Source organism: Echeneis naucrates, chromosome 3 (genome assembly GCF_900963305.1).
Source record: "Echeneis naucrates chromosome 3, fEcheNa1.1, whole genome shotgun sequence".
NCBI classification, from domain to species: Eukaryota; Metazoa; Chordata; class Actinopteri; order Carangiformes; family Echeneidae; genus Echeneis; species Echeneis naucrates.
Genome location: NC_042513.1, coordinates 21,968,471 through 21,987,798, shown reverse-complemented (window position 1 = coordinate 21,987,798; position 19,328 = coordinate 21,968,471). Strand labels below are relative to the sequence as shown.

Sequence of the window (19,328 nt, the reverse complement as noted above, 5' to 3'; positions counted from 1 at the left end):
CAGAATTGAGGCAGGGATTACATGTTGCTTTATATTTTCTCTGCAGCTGTGTCGTAACTGTAATTCTCAGTACACTTCTTGTCGTGGTGAAATAACAATGTGCATAGTGAAATAGCAGCGCTGCAGTACGATCATGGCTAAATGCATTTATCACTAATTTGAAGCACAACACTCCTTGTTAGAAATCTTTGATTAGGAAAATATACTTTAATTAAAATCTCATTAGTTGTCCGTGTTCACTTAATTTATTTTCACAATTATTTGCGGACCAATAATGCCTCTACTTAAATGGATGTAATGTATCTGATGCTCATCAGATTTAATAAGACCAAACATGTGACTTTCCTATTATGCTGAGTAATACCAGTGCTGCTTGCGTCCTGCACAATTGAAACAGATTCTGGGACATGAATGCCTTCCACTGGCTCAAACGTTGCCTGCATTTTTAAGTATGAATAAGAGGTTTTTACAAGAGAGAAGAGAGGATAATAACAGTCAAAACTAATAGGCATACTTAGAGACAAAGCATTTAAAAGATACTATACTTCATCTGATGGTAGCCAATCGAGGCAGTGAGAGTGGCAGGCTTCCTTGTTTGCTGAGCTGTAAGGAGATTACTTACCACCGGCCACAACATCTTATCCCCCAAATCCCTTTCTAACACTAGGAAGCCTCCAGCAAATACAGATCTCATGCTCCTTGTTGCGACCCAATCCTGGCACTGTGCTTCATCCTGTGTGTCAGGATATAATCAAGACAACAGAGAACACAAAAGAGGGTAAAGATACTGACAAGCAAAGAAAAGCAAGAAGGCTTTAAAAAGCCTGAGGGGGACTTAAATGAGCATTAAAAAAAAAAAAAAAAAAAAAACCCTCAGCGTATTCTAAACCAATTTAAAAAAAATAAATAAATAAAATAAATCGGGAAAACCCCTCATTAGAAACAAATACGTACATTTCAGTGTGAGAAACCATAATTCCCCATATTCTTCAATCCAAGGATTTAATTACTGTGTCATATGAGCAAACAGAAACTCAAAAGAAGCTCTGCAATCATCAGATGGGAAATAGGGTGGGGCCCAAAAATATGAGACAACATTATTGTTCAAATGAGATGTAATAAATAAATATTGAATGTTGAACTTCAGCGTCACTGTCATCACCTGCAGTGTGGGTTTCAACAGCGAAGGTGAGAGACTGACCGACCTAAAAATCGACACGCATATTTAAAGGAGAGCTACGCAGGGAGACACAGGACAAGTTTACAGCTGCAGTCCAGCTGAGCTGTTCAAACTTTCAACCATCTTGAGAGCAGCAAAACTTCTTTTGCAACTAATTAACATTTAGGCATTTACTCCCATAGTCTGAGCTCAGTTTGGGTGAAGAGGAGGGTGAGAGATTACACTCAGGCTGGCAGCCGGCCAATATCAACGTTTGAAGATGTCTTTTGATCATGGCTACATATAGCAACTTTTCTTTTTTCACAACATTAATTAGAGAAGCCGGCCCAGAAGACTCATTGCTGCCATTAGGAGCCTCTTTACTTAAAATTCTCAATTAGTGAGAGCGCATGCTCACACACAAGCACACACTAACACACTCAAACAGATTTGTTAAGTAAATGAGAGTAGCTTTATAGCAGTCCTCTGTGAGCAGTAAACAGACGTTTACAGCGCTGTAAAAATTTTGCAAGGTGTTGGGACATCCAGCAACAAAGCATCAACTCTCAACCAACAGCAACGTCATACACGCATTTCTTGAAAATACACAATATTCAAAATACGTACATTAGTTCATTCCGCTTTCTGAACGCCACACTCTTAAGTCATTAATCCCTAATTTTCCTCACCCATCATTATAACAACAACAACAACAGGAATGTCCACAATTTGTCTAATCCAGTTTATTCTTTCTCAGTAAAAGAAATAGTTGGAAAGGGAAGCAAAAGGTAAAGCAATGGAAACAAAAAATACAGAAATTTTCCATGTTCATCTTCCCATTTTATAACCACATTACAACCAAAAACTGCAGCTCTACACTAAAGTGTAACTAAATCTGAAACACAAAAAAAGGGTTAAATAAGGTTTTCTTTAAGATACAGAATATTCGTTCATTATGCATGTTCCGTTCATTACGTCCACAGTCCACCAGGAAAATATTTTGACAGTAATTATTTGTTGATTTTAAGTTTTTAAGTACTCACCCAAGCTCTCATTCCTCATGTATAGAAAAAAAACGGAAAGGAGGAGAGAAGATGGGAGACAGAAAGGGTAAAATGAGGAAAAATAGAGCAATCAATAAGAGAAGATGAGAAAAGGAAAGTCGAAGTCAAGGGGAGGAGGATGCTGGCCTCATCATATGAGCAGAAAATCAAAATGTGAACCTTATAAAACTGTGAGGAGAAATTAAATGCAAGTGGCAAAAATTTGCTTTAACAATGGGAATAACTGAAAGGAAATCCACAACAGGAACCTTTAACTGATGCTCGGCCTATTTCCACTTTAGTCCAAACAGAGTGCGCAGAGCAGACCTTTGTGCTCAAAGTGAACAACAGCTGAGCACAGAAAACATACAAGTGTGAGCATGTGTTAACATACTGATGTGAGGATGTGTACAGTGCAGACATTCCAGGTACACTCATAAACCATAAGCAAACTTCAATGTCCATCACGTCCTGTAAATGTAGTTTTCCTGAAGGTCGCACACACAATCCGTTTGTTGCTGAAAGAGACTGCAGGTGAGACGAGAAAATGTCATTGTGTAAAAAGTGGTGGAGAATAGAGATAAAAATTGAGACAAAAAGAGGAAGACAGAGAAAATCCTCAAAAAAAATTAGGTCTTGTTGAACCGCATCTCAACATCGAATACAGATCTGTGTGCAATCCAAGAACAAACAGCTCAGTGTTCCCACTATCAGTGTATGTGTTTCAGTGTCTGCATCTGTGTGAATCTGGCTCACGATGACAATTCTGAATTTGCATTTACAGCATCCCCCCAGTTTCATCGTCCACGACGGCAGAAACACCCCCACAATTATCTTAAACAAAAGGAGTAGAAAGCGTCCTGCGGCAGAAAAGAGAAAGGTGTAGGTTGGCGGGAGGAAGGCAGAAGATCGTGATTTGATATCCTTAGGTGGCTGATTAAGTGGTGTTTGTTTTTCTGAACGTTTAGGATATAACGTGGTGGACGGGCGGGGGTAAGACACTGACTTAAAGACCTTGCTTGGCGCAGAAAAAAGCAGCTCTGTCTGAGTTTGAGGTAAAGAACAGTCTAAACAGCGCCAAAGCGAAAGTGTTCACAAAAAGTAACCATCCTTTCCTCCTCCTCCTCCTCGTCAATCTTTGTTTATGGTTTTTTTTGGTTTTTTGTTTTTTTTTTTTTTTCATTTTGTTTTTTTCTTTTTGAGGTAAAGAGTACAGTCTTAAACAGGCTTCCAGGACAAACATTTCTTCTTCCCGTTATTCGTTCTTACTCCAATCACACTTGTCTAGTCGGAAGCTTGCAAACGTGAAGAAACTCTGTATTTACTTTGCTCTTTATTGTTCTTTCACTCCCGGGTATGGGCTTTCCAAAAGGCATCTTAGCAGCAAGGATATGATCAAGCCAACAGAAGCTAAAAAACAACCAGGATTTGGGAGACAGAGGGGTTTAACAACAGGGGGAGGGGAGAGTATAATTTAGAAGAAAAAAGTGGAGGTTTGTATCCCAAAACAAAAAGGAAAAAAAAAAAAAAAAAGAAGAACCCTGCAGAAATTTTGAAAAACAGAATGAGACCAAAAAAAAAAAAAAAAGCAAAAATTAAATCCCCATCAGTGCTAAGACGCCTTCGAACCACTGAGATGCTTCAGGAACATTCCTCCCCGATGCGCTGGCATGAGCGGCCCACCTTGCGGTCGAGCTTGACCATTTTTAGGACAGCCTCCTGTCGACCACGGCCGAGGTGGTCAAACAGACACTCGTGCTGCTCTGGGAGCCGATGGAGCATACAGAAGACATAACCTGGAGGGCGAGTGAACGTGAAGAAGAGCGGTCAATTTGACAAGTTCACCAAATGGACATACGTGATTACACTTCCACAAAATCTGCAACGTCACAAATGAAAAACGGGACATTGAATTAACAGGAATAGATGAAACAAAGTATATATGAACATTGTAATTACATTTCTTTGGATATAGAATAGTTATTTTAAACCTGTTGAAACAAACGCTGCTAAAAAGAGAAGGATGTTTGTAAGAATATATATTTAGATGTAGTGTGTGTTGTTGGAACATGTCAATAAAGGTTGACAATCCCCTCTTTAATAAGCACACTTTCCTAAGCAGCCCCGGGTGATGATATTTGCTGTCTTTATATGCCTCTGTACAGCACCTTCTAACCAGAGGAGATGTTTGACTCTAGTTTAAAGTTTCCTCTTTTGACTTCATTCTGCAAAGACAGACAACTCTCGTCTCGCTCATTTGACTCCGTCTCCACTGTAGCACTCTGAACAAAGGGCCCTGCCACTGTAGGAGGTTTGTTAAGCTTGGAGAAGCTCGTTAGCGCCCATCGTCTTAAATTCAGTCATTAATACACGTAATGACACTGCTGGCATTCAATGAGCAGTGATTAAAAGCCAGGTTTGACAGCTGGTTGCTATGCAATTAAAACCTATGTGAATATGTGATACAAAGGAACTGCAATGGGGAAATTTAACATTTGAATCTGTTAAAGGGATGGGCCACTAGACGCTGACCAAACTCGGGTGGAGTAGAGTGTGAGGGTAAAAAACTACTCACTACTACCAACTTCTTCCTCAACGGTTATACATAGCATTATAAAGTGTGAGGCTGTGATAGTTTTAATTATGCTGCTTATCAACATCACAAATCAAACATTTAGCATCAAGATCACTTCTGACAATGTGTGACTTTTCTGTCAATGGCCTTGAGTCTTAAAATATCAATGGGCTCACATGAAATTAAGCGTTTCCATGTGTGGCATTTATTTTATTCAACAATAAAAATGAAGAAAATTCATTTCAAATGGGGAAGATGAATAATGTGCATAGACAAAGTGTCCAGACCATTCAGAGCTATTAAGGTGAGAGCATTAATTAATAGATTGACTATTAGGTGCTTTTCACAAACCCTGCTGCTGTAAACATGTAGGATGATGACAAAGGGTAAATTGATTGCTGCTATTATGTAGTTGTAATGTACCATGACTGAAGGATTATTTACACTTACAATATTAAGTGGCAAATGCATGGGTAAAAGGCTCAAGAGAAGTTACGGTAAGAGTTGTCAAATTAGATATTATAGGTCTATTGCTTACAAAGTGAAAGACAAAGGAAAATTCTGTACAAGTGGTTCTTTTGTTGAGCCTCGGCTCAGAAGAAAGCTTTTGAGATTTAATTAGCTTTTCAGTTCCAGTGCTTTTAGTCGGTGTCATACTCAGACCATGTAAGATGAATATTTTTTTGGCGTGCATAACAGCAGAAATCTACTCGGTGACAACAATGGCTCAGACACCGCTGCGGAGCTATCTTCTCTTCACCACTTACAATCTGCAAAGTGCTCGTGCTTTCAGCTCATTATCAGACCTTCTTAGCTGACATTCTGCAGGACCATTAACATAGTTATCTGAAATTACTGCAGTAGTCAGAAATCACTGTAATAGCTACCATTTCCACTTCAGTCTATGAAAAGCATGTTTTTGTAGTAAGCACTGGACTATTAAGAATAGATGGGCCATGCATTAAGCTGTGCCGAGCGAAGAAAAAAAAAAAAGGAAAGTCAATTTCCAATTTAGAAATTAGTCTGTGGGCTTAAGCAGATGGTCTTCAAGCAGTGAAGAGCTGTGACTTTTTAAGTACTTTAATTTGTATGCAAACAAGTTGATTATCAAGCCAAATATTGGTTTAAACCGCATTAGTGTTTGTGGTAATTGGCTTATGTTTTATGTGCAATGCGAAACATTCAGGCTTTCTCTAATGGTCCCCTAAGGCTAGCAAAAGCACTCCGGTCATTGACATTTCTGTCAACAACACAAACACATGCATAGGTAGTGGATGCATTTAAAGCACAAGGTTTAGAATTAAAAAAAAAAAAGTATAACCGACTTAACTACCATTTATTTTGGAAGCCAATATTCACCATCACCTAAGTAATGTATTATGTATTACTTCATGCTCATCTTCGTGCTTCGTGCAAGCAACATAACTATGGTCTTCAATAATGGCCGACACTACTTCATTTGTATCCTACAGTGAGTGACTAGGCCTGTGCATGTATTAGCATAAATCTCCTCACTGATATGTTTGTGCATAAGGATTTGTCGAATCGTACCACAGCGACAGGAACCCAGCTCTTGTTGTACCAGTTCCAGTTTGGTTTGGCAGCGATGGCAACGTTTGCGGCTCCGCTGTTTAGAGCCACTGCGAGACGAGGATGATGATGATGATGATGCAGACAAAGATGACGACGATGAAGAAGACTCCTCACTCCCTGGCACCACACTGACTCTTGCTCGCTTCTCGGGTGAAGCATCGCTTTCTGACTCAGAGGCTGGAGATGTATTAGCACACATACCCAAAAACAAAGAGGAAAAAAGGCTATTAGCTCCGCTCGATCTGTCTCATAACTGCAATTCATCTGAATTTGACATTTACTAGATTTTGGATTTCTTACACAAACAACACTGTAATAAATGCATATCTGTGATGATCTTGAAGTCTGTTGCATTTGGTTGTCAAAAGTTACAAAAGCAAGTGAAAGTTAACTAACCTGTTAGAAATGGTTTTAAATCGTCAGTGTACCCAAAGACAAGCTTCATCGTTTCATCACTCCCTTACCCGCATAATAATCCAAAAAGCATTCATCTCCTATGTGTCCTACACTGCAGCCCTTGCTAGAATTTCAAATGAAAATTCAGACCTGCAATAACGGGCTCCATAACAACTCTTATTTAATGTATAAAGTCATCATCTCTGATTTAGTGAGGTCAGTTAACTGCGAGAGAACTGATGATGGCACATCAGGACAAAAACATCTCTTTGTGTTAAATAAAAAGGAGCTTGGGAGATTGATAGTTCTCCTGCATTGGATTACATTCAATCGAGCACCTGAGACAGCAAGAGCATGGAGCAGGTTTCCAGTGGATGGCTGGAATTTCAACTCAGCTTTTCTCATCAATCCTGTAGACTTTTTCCTGGGCCGGGCCAAATGCAGATCAGCGCTCAATAAATCTCTGAGAACTAGGCCAAACCCCGAAGCCAGAAGCCCCTGGCCTGCCTCATCGATCCCTGTGAGCATGAGTGTGTGTGTCTGTTCATGTGCTGGGGTATTTTGAGGGGGGCGATCTTCTCCTTGCCTACTTTTTGTTATCTGCAAAAATCTCTGCAGCAAATTTTTTCAGAGGCCAAATTCTATTGCAAGTCAAATTTTAACTTTTAATTATTGTCAAATAAACCTAAAATTACTTCCATAGTAGGTTGCACACAATACATAGATGAAATGTAATCCTGGCTTTAAAAATGAAACTATGTGAGATGCTTAAAAAAGATCAACTCAGGAAAAGGTTTAAATAACACTGTGTGTACATGTGTCTTTTGTATGGTGCTCATCTCACGTGATCCCGCTACATCACACAAGGGACCAACATGCTCATACACCACTGCCAAGGCTTGCCTACGCTGCAGTTTTCTCAAGTCATGTGCACATGTTCATGTGTGCGAGTGCAGCAGGTTGTGCCACCTAAAAGCGAAAGCACCATGAGAAATCCAGAATAGAATAGAGTTTGCCATGTTGTTGGGTTTTTTCTTTTTCTTTTTTATATCTACCTCATACTGCTTATTCTGATTATAATGCTACGGCTGGCACCAGTCTGCACATTTCTTCTTTGTAAGTTTTGCATCACTGTGATCTTATTCGTAAGCCTATTTCTTAAATTGATGGAATCAAATAAAACATCCTGCTGTGCTAACCAGTGCACTACAATGCCCTCTTCTGTGCAACCTTTACAAAGTAAAATCTTCACAATATGTCTTGGCTATTGTTCTGTGTAACTACTGCATATGTCTACATTCTCTTGGCCAACATTTACTCTACTAAATACTTTACTGCCTTTACTTTAAACCTTCTTCCAGTCACGCTCTATTACATCCCCAGCATCCTTCCTTGCGCTGCTTCTGTTGGAAGAAGAATTAACCTGGCCGTTTGAATCAATGCCGCTGATGTTGCTCTGCAGCACACTGTGCAAAACACAATAATGGCCATTTTAGTGGTATTACAGAGGCGTACCTGACTCAAAGGAGCGTTTTCTGGGAGTGGAGAGAGAACCGAAGACTGTGTCTGTGCTGGATACTTCTGAAAGGGAAAAAGAGTGAGGCAGGAGATGGGAGGGAAAGGGAGAGTGAACACAAGAAAGTGACATGGCAGAAGAGAGGATAAAAGGTTGTCAGTTCCCTCCTTTTAAAACCTGTACATTGTATTGTAAAAACATTCATAATTAATTAAAACAATTGAACAATTAATAATATTTTGATATAACTGTGAATTTATTAATAATTAAACAATCAATAATATCAAAACATAGGAAAAATTTTACCAGCTTTATCCTAAATCATAAAAAAAATGTGAGACAACGTAACTTTTAATCACCAGCGTAAGCATAACCAGAGTTAATTACTGGTTACTGGTTAGATCTGTTCCACAGCATTCCCGGCCTTCTAATTATGTCATCTGTGACTTAGTATTGTTAGTACTGTTAATGTCATGTTTAAATACAAACAAGTTCCCACACATTTAATGATGATAATGCTGATAGCCATGATTTTTTGTCACAGTGATAAAGCCATAAAATTTTTATGCTGTTTAATTTGTATTGCAAACTATAAAAAGTTTGAAAATTCTGGTACTAAGATGTGTGCTATTATTATTACTATTATTATAATAAAGGCTAATTGGATGGAAATAAGCTGCGGCACAGTAGTCGGTCATTAATGTTGTTGGATTCTTTACTTATTGACCAGTACACTAAAGTTTTCTATCATAAAATGTAAAATAATCATGCATTTGTACCCATTTCTTAAAAAAAAAAAAAAAAAAAAGCTGCCATAACAGAGAACCATGTTAGCGTGAGCAAAATTTTTTCACAAGCTCCACACATCCATCTGGTTGCCACTTTTTGTCCTGTCCTGCATTGGCCTCCGCAAATAACCTTGTCACTGTGTAGTGATGACGGATGCCCTGGCAATTGTAGGTGTCCTCTTAAACCTTCCACTGAATAGATACCCTTTCCTATCATTCTCTCTATCTGTGCCATGAAGACAAATATAGCCAGGACAGGGGCACTGCAGCTGCAGCTGCTTCAACTGGCAGAAACTAGTAGCAGTCTTTTCCACAAAGACACCCTGAACTCAAGCCTATAATATTCTGGCCATATTACAAAACCTTCAAGTTTCACAGTTCATGCAGTTCTGGCATTTTACAATAGTAGTACCCCACTATCCACATTCAAGAAAAAATAAAGCAAAAGTGAATCTTTCAATAAAGTATGGCTCAAGGCAAATCATCTGTGAACTAATGGAAGTACTGGCGCTTCACATCTGAGCTGAAAACAAAACCTGCAACGATTAACATCACAGTGACTAACTGCTGTCTTACCATCCTGAGTAGGTAAAGATGTCAACCCCATCTCTCCCGGTGACGGGTCCTCTGATGCATTTGGCATCGACATCAGTGACTGACTAATGCTACTGCCTGTGTCATTAGAGAAGATGTCTGGTTGGCTGCTGCTGGCGCTTGAAGAGGCCTTGGCGGCACAATCATTGTCTGGTTGTTTCTTCTGGATATCTATGAAAAAAAAAAAGAAAAATGATGAGACATTTGCATGTCCATCTTTCAGTGCATTTATCTGATGGAAAATTGAGTGGTTGTTAAATTGGATAGTAGACAAAACAAGTGTGGTATAAAGAGAACTCAGGTGCATTTCAGATGATGCTCAATTTTACACAGAAACTATGCTACACTGATGTAGTGAATAAAGACATAACTTCCACTACTCTTACCTCTGTCACTTTTTGGCAGATAACAAACTAAGGCCTAAGACTAAATATTCAAAAGTCCCACACTTGAATGTTTCTAGAGGGAATCGAATTAGAAAGGAAACATCTGCAGCAAAAAAAAGATGTCAAGCTTATTCAAACAAAACTAAGTTGATTCAAGTTTGATGAAGGTGAAGCTACAAGTCTAGTAAGGATATAAGATTCAGTTTGATATGTACTTTTCTTAGAATTATGCAACTTAAAATCTGTACAGTAAACACAGTTAAGGGTGAGTGATCATAGCACTGCACTTTACCCCTGAGTTTCTTTCTCAGACTTCTTTCTCCACTTCGAATCACTTCAAGGCCTCTGCAGAACAGCTACAGCAGTGGAGACAGTTTTTAAACCCCCACCCACTGACACCAACCAAAGTTAGACACAAGACCAGGTGACAAACACGGGAGGAGAACTTGAACTTACCTGCAAAACACTTTGAGCAAAGATTCCTTGTTTTGCTTGACCTGATGAAAAAAAGCAGACAGTAAACAACAAAAAAAACATGTTAATGAAATGCACAAGTTGTGCAGTACCAGAAAACACAGAATGGGGTGCAAAATAAATGCAATATAAATAAATGCCTTTTGCTGGCGGATATCTGCACAGCAAGTTTAACAATATGTTTCCAAAACCCCACACCTCAGACTGAGATGTTATTTCACATTTGGGATCCCGAGAAAGAAAAAATGAGGAGTGTGATCGACATTACAGTCTTAAATTATCAACTGAATTCAAAGCTGCTGTGCTTTGAGAATGTCAAGGTCAAAGAAGCAGACTGGGTAGGAGGCCTCATCAACTGAGAGACATAACATGGTCTGGATAATTTTCTGTACGTAAGAGTTACAGGAATAGTAAACAAAGAAAAAAAATAGAGCTTTGCACAATAAACATTATAACTTGAAGCCAAAACAGTGTCAGAGTTGTGTTCATGTGAGGCATCTTCCTGGGCCCTTATGGTCAAACAGTCAATGCAGTTTAAAATAAGATGGATTAAAGTAATCTGTTACTGCCTGTTTGTATGTTATATACCTATGGTCCTTCGGCAATTTTAAAATATCACATTCATAACTTATCAAAAAGTGAAACTGTATCTTTTCACACAGAGCTTACAGTTTATAACTGTATATAGTTATGAATCCACTTCATTACAGGTAATTGTCAAGGTCATTGCTCAGTTCTCTTCCAAACAACCATTGACTCCGAACAATGAAATGCTAGCTGAGATGAAAATGTCAGTGCAGGAGATGGCAGCTCAACTTCACAAACAAACCGCAGATTTCCATCAGAAATACAACAGCCCCTAAACCTGTAGCCATGCTGACAGAACAACCACTCACCTGCTGTCAAAGACCCTAAAGGAAGGAAAATTACAAACCTTTTTAGCTTGTTCTCTTTTTACCAAACTTTTGAATTAGTCATTTTCTATACTTTGATAAAAAAAACAAAACAAAACAATAAAGACATAATTAAAAAAACAACAACAAAACGCTAAAGATCTCTTGATAGCAAATGGCTGTTGGTCATCAAAGCCTTACTGATTTCACTGGCATAACTCTCTGACAACAGATGGCTCTGGCTTTCCTCTGAGAGGGCTCCTCTCATTTCCTCTCCAGCTCCGTCTCTTACTGTCTGTGCATTGAGCGTGACGGTCACTGCTATCAGTCACATTCTATTTATTTTGGGTGCTTCGTTGCACACCTTTGTCCTCATTTCTAAATGTAGGGTCAGCTGCAGTAAACCTGAGGGCCGTCTGCTGGTGTGAGGTCTTGGGTGTAAAAGAGAAAGTAGGAAGAGAACTCTCAGCAAGACACACGGGCAAGGATGAAGCCCCAAATGGGTAAACAAGTCTGATGCTGTGGTCAACTTTACAAATCAGATGTAATCAAATCACGGAATAGTTAAAGAACAACAAGGGGAAAAAAAACAGACATGCATGACAGAAATGACTGCATGCTGCTTAAGATGATTGAAGTTTGAGTGCTCACAGTCTATTTCATGGCTGACCCACAGCTGTGACTAATGAGATTACCTGATTGGAACAGGCAGGAAAATGGGCTCCGTCAACTTGATAATTCAGTTTGAGTGACATGAAGAAGCAAAAGCTTGGAATGGTGATAAATATCAAATGCTGGAGACATGAACTGTAAGACTGCTAAACACCAAATACAGATAGAAGTTCATTATTAGTATTCAGAACCAGGAATGAATTAGATGGTGGTTTATCTGTTAGAGATGTTGTCAGGTTTGTTTTTGTTTTTTTGTGCCAGAAGGGCGTGACTGAGTTTTGTTAAAGGGGAGGAGAAATTAGACTCTGCAATTCTGACATTCACAGTCCAGAAGTTTGCATTCCTGATCAGGCTTTCAAAGCAACTGTAAAGCCGACATCAGCCGGCTCATCCACAGCGAAAACAGGTTTTGTGTTGCACAAATGGATTACAACAGTTTTCTTTCTAAGTGGCATTCAGTGGATGTTTTTCTAAATAAGTAATTATAACATTAACAACAATTTTCCATTTTCAGTTTGTCAAACAATTAATTCTTTGAATAATTAATTAATGAGCTTACATGTAAAATGCCAGGAAAATAGAAAGAAACACAAACGTTCATAATTTAGAAGGTGGAAACAGTGAACATCTTAAAATTTTCAACATTGTTTTTGCTACATTTCCTGCTGATTTTTAAAGATAGTGTTTTGAAATCATTTTGCGAAAAACACTGATACAATGATAATGATCCATTAGGACAATGACTTCATAATAGAAAATATAGCATTGACATACAAGCAACACACCTTGTGCACTTGCCAGGAGTATTGGCATGTGTGGATGGATCAGGGCATCTCTCTCACAAAGTGAGATAAGTTAAGGAGCGAGCGAGGCAGTGGCTTTTGGTATATCTTTGTGTTTTGTTGCTAGTAATCAATTGTTGTGTTGAACCAGACAATTGTATTTTCCAAAGTGAGGTTAACTACAGTGGCATGACAAATGTGTATGGAAAGTTTCTCTAAGATCTTGAATTCCTATAATTGTGAGCGCTTTATTACTCGTGTCATACAAAATATGTAATCATTTTGAAAACTCTATTAAGCTTATATTTATTATAGATAGTAAACATGGATCTAATCAATATACCAATTGATCAAGCAGTTACTGAACCACTCCATCGATTCTCTCTAGCCTTGGAAACAGAAACCTTCATTACTTTTCTGTACTATACATCCTTTGTGCAAAATTTTAAAACAAACTGAAATTGTGTATTAAAACGTGCGTTCTTTTTTTTGTTCTTCTGTCGAAAAGGAGTGTTTGGAAATGATAGTGATGCCGAACTATGTTCAGCTTGCTAAGTGTGCCAAGATAAGCTTCACTTGCCAGCCTTGACAAGGAGCATGCACACAACTAACAAAGGCCAACACAAATAATCCACACCTGCAGGGAGAAGGAATGTAACATTCAAACACAAACGATAGCATGAAACACTTGAAGAGTATGAATGAGTTGGCTTAGATTTGAAGAAAAGAAAAAACATCTGTGATTACTAAACCTTGTGGCTTATTTGGCATGAAACTAAAACTAAAGGCTGTGGAACACCTTTCCAGTACCACAGTGAGAACAAGTTGGTTTGTACATAACCTTTTACTTTTACTTATATCTTTCCCTCAGCATTAATTTGACATATCTTGCTGAATGTCACATGCAATTATGGTTTCTGAACAACATAGCAGCACCAAGGGGGCTGGATGTCTAGGGTGAATCCACCATAACTAGACAAAAAGATATTCCATTTCAAAGTACTCTTGAAATTAAGCTTTCTTTTGTCCAAATTCGATGCACCATCAGTGCATCTCTGATGAGTTGTGAAATAAAGCGCATAGGCATCCAGCACCAACTAAACTAATAAAGATGGTAAATAAAAGACTGAGTGTAATTCTAATACTAAATTTTGCTTAACTCTACCAATGTGGAGACAGACCAGCTGATGTTAAATTGACAACACAACACTAGCTGTGACATTGTTCCTCCAATGTGCCATTGTACTGTGGACTTTATACATTAAACAAAGCAATTTATTGACCAAACATTGACATGACACTGACTGCAGTTATTTAGCAAACTGGTGAACTCTAATTTAAATCACTGGAATCTGGTGACTGATATAATTACTTTTGTTTTGTGAGTCAAAAAGTTGCCACTTTGAAATTAATCACTTACCAAAATCTGCAAGTATTGTAATGAGACAGCTCTCTTAGCTTCAGATCGTGACATTTTTGGGTACTTCACTTATTGAACACTAAAATTACAGCCATGGGCATCAAAATATGTGCTTCTCTAAAATCCAACAGGTTAACCATATGAAATGATAGCACAGTAAGACTTCTCTTAGGTGGGACCTTGGTAACATTCCTGTCTCGTGACAACCTTTAATCTTGCACATGCGCTTAATCACTTTTTAAAGTACCATTTATTTACATTTACTTCATTTACTACATTTACTTTCTTAAATACATTTCCGATATTTCGATAAACATAATTTACTGCATCTGTCACTGACTGCTCAGCTCTTACATGGAAAGTTTTAGCTGCTAAACTTGAACCCCTCAAATGTGACTGAATGAGCTTTCACAAGTCATAACAAAGCAGATTGATGAGACAGAGAAGACTAATTCAGTGGTTTGAAAGCGGTTAAGGGATAAACTTAAGGCTTCAATGTGCTGCTGAATGTGCCAGAGAGGAGCCAACTAACAAGAAGAACATCATATCTCTCCGCCATCTGAAGCAGTTCACCTACACAGAATAATCAGAGAGCCTGAAGTTCAGGTAACACAGAGGCTTTAGCCAGCCCTTCCCTAAAACAACATCACTAACACCCCACGTGTTTTTATTGTTGCTCACTCTTTTTCTGTATTCTAAACAAACTTGGTGCACTTTTCATACTCTTTATCATGGCTAAATCTACAATCTATTTACACAAATATAAAGATATACAGTCTATTTTGTCATTTAAAAGATAGTTGAAAGATGCAAATATTGACAAAAGCCAAAGCTTTTGTTTAATCCACGGTGTTGTCATGTCCCCTGTGTGCGTGTCAAAGTTCAATACAAATAAAAGGTGAGCAGTGATTTTGCAGTAGTCTGTGGACACAGACATCCATTGTTGGCACTTTTCTGTGGCTTTTATATAAAATATGTTCATATCTACCGAAATGTAAAAATACAGTGATATGAGTATTGGCTATATCGTCCAGTCCTATGTGAAGTGCATGCCAGTAAATATGTTGGCATTATACAGTCCTGACGAGAAGGCCAGGGTTAATAAGTATACATTTATGACAAGATAAAATGCACACACAGGCGTTAATTATTTAGAAGCCCTTAAACAGGAACACCGTGTCCATGTATCAGAAAATTGGCACATAATCTGTCTTCGTACGAGCTAAAAGCCCGGACGGTTAGCTTGTATTTGTAGGTTTAACAACTCATTAGTGTGTCAGTTGTGTTTGTTGTAATCGCTGTCACACCTGTCAGGTTTGCTGGAGCTCCGTGGAGGGCTTCTCCCACCCCAGTGCCCCAGCCTGCTGCCTCCCTCCGCGGGGAGAAGGTTACCGAGGCCAGTCGGTGTTAGCTAGCGGCTAATGCTACAAAACAATGAGGAGGGGGGGGGGAGCTCATCCCCGTCTGAGCTGCTAATGCTAGCGGCTAGCATACAGCGCTAACTGTCGGTTGGTTTGGGAGACGTTTCTGATTTGTTTGTTTGTTTGTTTGTTTGTGTGTTTTTTTGTTGTTGTTTTCATCTTACCCCCAGAAGCCACAGGGACAGCGCGGCGGGATAACGTTGACGTTGCTCGGAGGCTTGCTGCCCTCGCTCCCCGTGTCGCCCATGTCGGTCCTTCCGTCCGAGAGGCTCTCCGCGTAGCAGGTGAATCCGGGGATGGAGTGAGGGCCTCGGATGAGCGTTCAGATCCCCTGGCTGGCTTCTTCTTCTTCTGCTTCTGCTTCTGCTTCTGCTTCTTCTGCTGCTGCTTCTTCTTCTTCTTCTTCTTCTTCTTCTTCTTCTCCTTCTTCTTCTTCTTCTTCTTTTTTTTTTAATAAGTACAGACTTAATACCCTCCTCCTCCTCCTCCTCCTCCTCCCCCCCTCACCCCCAGGCTAGATTATCGGTGAGACTTTCAACTTGGACGACGAACGCTTCTGCCGACAGGAGCGGCCGATTTCCCCGTTAAAAAAAATTTAAACAGTTTAAATCGACATAAAAAAAAAAGAAACCGTCAGAAAGCGGCAGCAGGACGGAGACACCGGGAAACCTGGGCCGATCAGCTGGAGCGAGGGACGGACCACTGCCGGAGAGGACGGGGGGGTGTTGGAGGAGGAGGAGGAGGAGGAGGCTTGTGGGGGCCTAAACGGACAAAAGTTCAACAAAAGGAAGCTGACAATACATACTTTGATAAATAGATGTAATTATTTTAAACACTGTGCGTGCTATTAAAAAAATGTGGCTGGGCCCCCAAAAATGAAGTTGATATGTTTAGAAGATTTACTGGAGTTAACATGGTATGATCCACACAAAGCCGTCTTCCTACAACTGGAGGACTCACAACAACATCAGAGCTGAGCTGTCGATGTTTCAGGCAGGGGGGCCGACTTTGGATCACATGTTTACTGAATAAGAATATTTTCATTTTAACCAGATTTGTCTCTCATCCCCCCCAAAAAAGAAAAAAGTCACAGTTTGAAGACTTATATATTTCAATTTTGGAGTTTTCATTGGCTACATTACTAAAACCGTATTGAATTGAAGTATTGGATTTAGATTTATTGGTGGATATTACAATTTCTGTCACTCTTATTTTCTACCACTTACCCGTCAGGCTCGTTGGGGAGGTTATTACAAATTTTTCCAATTTAAGATGAATCCTTCCAAATAAAAAAGTGGGCTAATAATTTGGAAGTTTGAATAGTTTGTGGATATGAAATATCTATATTTTTACAATGTCTGCATTGTAAGAGAGAGCCAAGATTGTCACATTCAAGTGTTATTTGGAAGCACTGCATGTCTTCATGAAAGGTTATTTTTGCAAGTCATTTAATATACGCTGTTTTACATTGATTGATATCATGGCCTGAGACCACTGAACCACTTTGGCTTCAGAATGATGAGATGAGTCATTTGCTCAGGATTTCTGCCATTTTGTTTATTACATTCTGCAGTACAATAACAATAATGAATCCCAATAGCTTGTTCGGATGTATCCACATGATACATCCAATAGGCCTTTATTATTTTGGTCCACCAGGAAGAGGAGTAGCTAACTCTTTTTAGCCACATTCAGTTTAGGTTCATGTGCTAGTCCAAGGGCCCTGGCAGTAAAAGTTGTGCCAACTTTTGTGTTTGCAGTTAAGATGCATTTTAAATACTGGCCTGTACTGTATCAGCAGACACAGGTCAGCAAATTGTAGCGTCCCGTTTTAATTAAGCTAAGGGTCAAGAGCTTGTTTCTCTTCTTCATTAACTGATGTTACACAGGCCACTGTGGCCTGTAGCCAATACCAACACAACAAAGCTAATGTGTTTCTAAATCGTTGAACTCAGAACTCATCAACAGCTCCAGAATGACTCCTTTACAATACAATATTCCATAACACAACAGGTGCATTAATATAGTCACTCAGAATTTTTTCCTCCTTTTACACACATTCAGGATTAGATTACTTTTTTAAAATCAAATTCTGTTCTTAATATGCACTAGCAGTCAAAAGTTTGGACACACTCAGTGAAGAGGAAAGCGTGTCCAAACTTTTGATTGGCAGTGTATATTTATTCATATCAAGCATGTCTTCTTACACGCATCTTGTAGGAAAGAAAGACTTATCACTACCTGTTATACATTATGTCATTAACAGTAGATAATCTTAGTCATTTGTTGTATTGCAACAGTGGCAGCAGAGCTATTAACCAAAGAAGTTGACCAAAATTATACAGTCAACAGGTCTTCGCCGCACTAAGGGTAACCCACGGCCAAATGAGTAAATTAATTTATGGGATTAATATCAAGCATTTGAATCAAGCAAGTTAATTAGATATTTAATGTTTACTATGTCTGTTTAAGCTTTACTGTAAAATTTGTCAATGATATTACCAAAATTAGGTTTAAAGTGTAAATTTTTGTCTTATTTTATGATTTAATGAATTTTTATATCTAATATCTAACACTATGTAACATGTTTATGAATTCCCCTTAGCCCAGGGGAATAAGTCAGATCAGGCCTGAGTCTCTGACTGTGAATTTAAATGTGTAAATATAAATGTTGAGCCTACCTGAGAGGTTAAGTATCTATACCGACTCACAGAACGACAAAGCCAAGTTGAAGTCGACCTGTCAGCCTTCAGACGTTCGTCCATCACCATCATCGACACAACGCAGAAGCATTCATCAATTTCAATGTTATTTGACATGGCATTAACATGGCATGTGTGGACTGTATAATGGAGGGTAGGCTGAAACCTGTCACACTGTCTGGTTTTTTGCAGTCCAGGAGTTAAGTTGCCTGAAGTTCACAAATATTAACGCTGCTGTCTCCAACAACAGAAATACTATCACTGAAATCTCTTTCTCACCTCACAGTGACTTTTGGAAGAATGCAGCACTTTACTTCAGAGCCAGGAGGTTTGGATTCCCCTCGGCCAGACCTGCCAAGAAGTAGCTTCTGTCTGCAGGGAAGGACAAGTGCGCCCTGGGTGGAATGAAGATAGATAGCTGATAGTTCATTAGCTTCTTAGTTCTCAGAGAGGGACAAACCACAGAGGACTGCAGAATCGTCTTTTTCAGTAGTGCTAAGAGCCGGTGCTCCAGTCCAGGACTATACAATGCTAGCAAAGGCTTGGTAGCTATTTGCTGCTCAGTCTTAGTCAAAACAAACTTTAGTCTTTTCGCTGCTGACATTTTTCCGCCTTGAGACATTATATTTCTGATGGGATACATTGTTTGATATAAACAAATAACAGTAATAACTGACTGTAGCAAACATGGCCACGGCAAACCCAATTTTGGACCTACAGTGGAAAAGTGGTTGGTGCTTCTCTCCCCACAGCCTGAGTCCAGCCTCGGGCTTTGTTGTTCTCTAGAGATTTGTTGAACACCACTTCAAAGACAGATCCCCTCTCCTCACATACCACATACCCTCCTCTGCAATAAACACAAGAACTTAAGGAATTAATTAGATACTTGATCAAACACAGGTTAGTAAACTCAG

General features: G+C 39.1%; 1 protein-coding gene across 2 annotated transcripts; it reads right to left on the bottom strand.

Moving 5' to 3' along the window:
- Positions 1-1,886: 1,886 nt before the first annotated feature.
- On the bottom strand, positions 1,887-16,190 carry LOC115041484 (AN1-type zinc finger protein 3-like). 2 transcript variants are annotated; one of them, XM_029498949.1, is made up of 6 exons: positions 15,877-16,190; positions 10,507-10,547; positions 9,647-9,835; positions 8,282-8,344; positions 6,329-6,547; positions 1,887-3,998 (listed from the first exon to the last, which is right to left on the bottom strand). In XM_029498949.1, the coding sequence occupies exons 1-6, from the start codon at positions 15,957-15,959 to the stop codon at positions 3,844-3,846; spliced, it is 750 nt and encodes a 249-aa protein (XP_029354809.1). In that variant the 5' UTR covers positions 15,960-16,190; the 3' UTR covers positions 1,887-3,843. The 2 variants fall into 2 exon arrangements, with proteins under 2 accessions (XP_029354809.1, XP_029354808.1); XM_029498948.1 differs by having other exon boundaries at positions 8,282-8,347; positions 15,877-16,189.
- Positions 16,191-19,328: the final 3,138 nt, after the last annotated feature.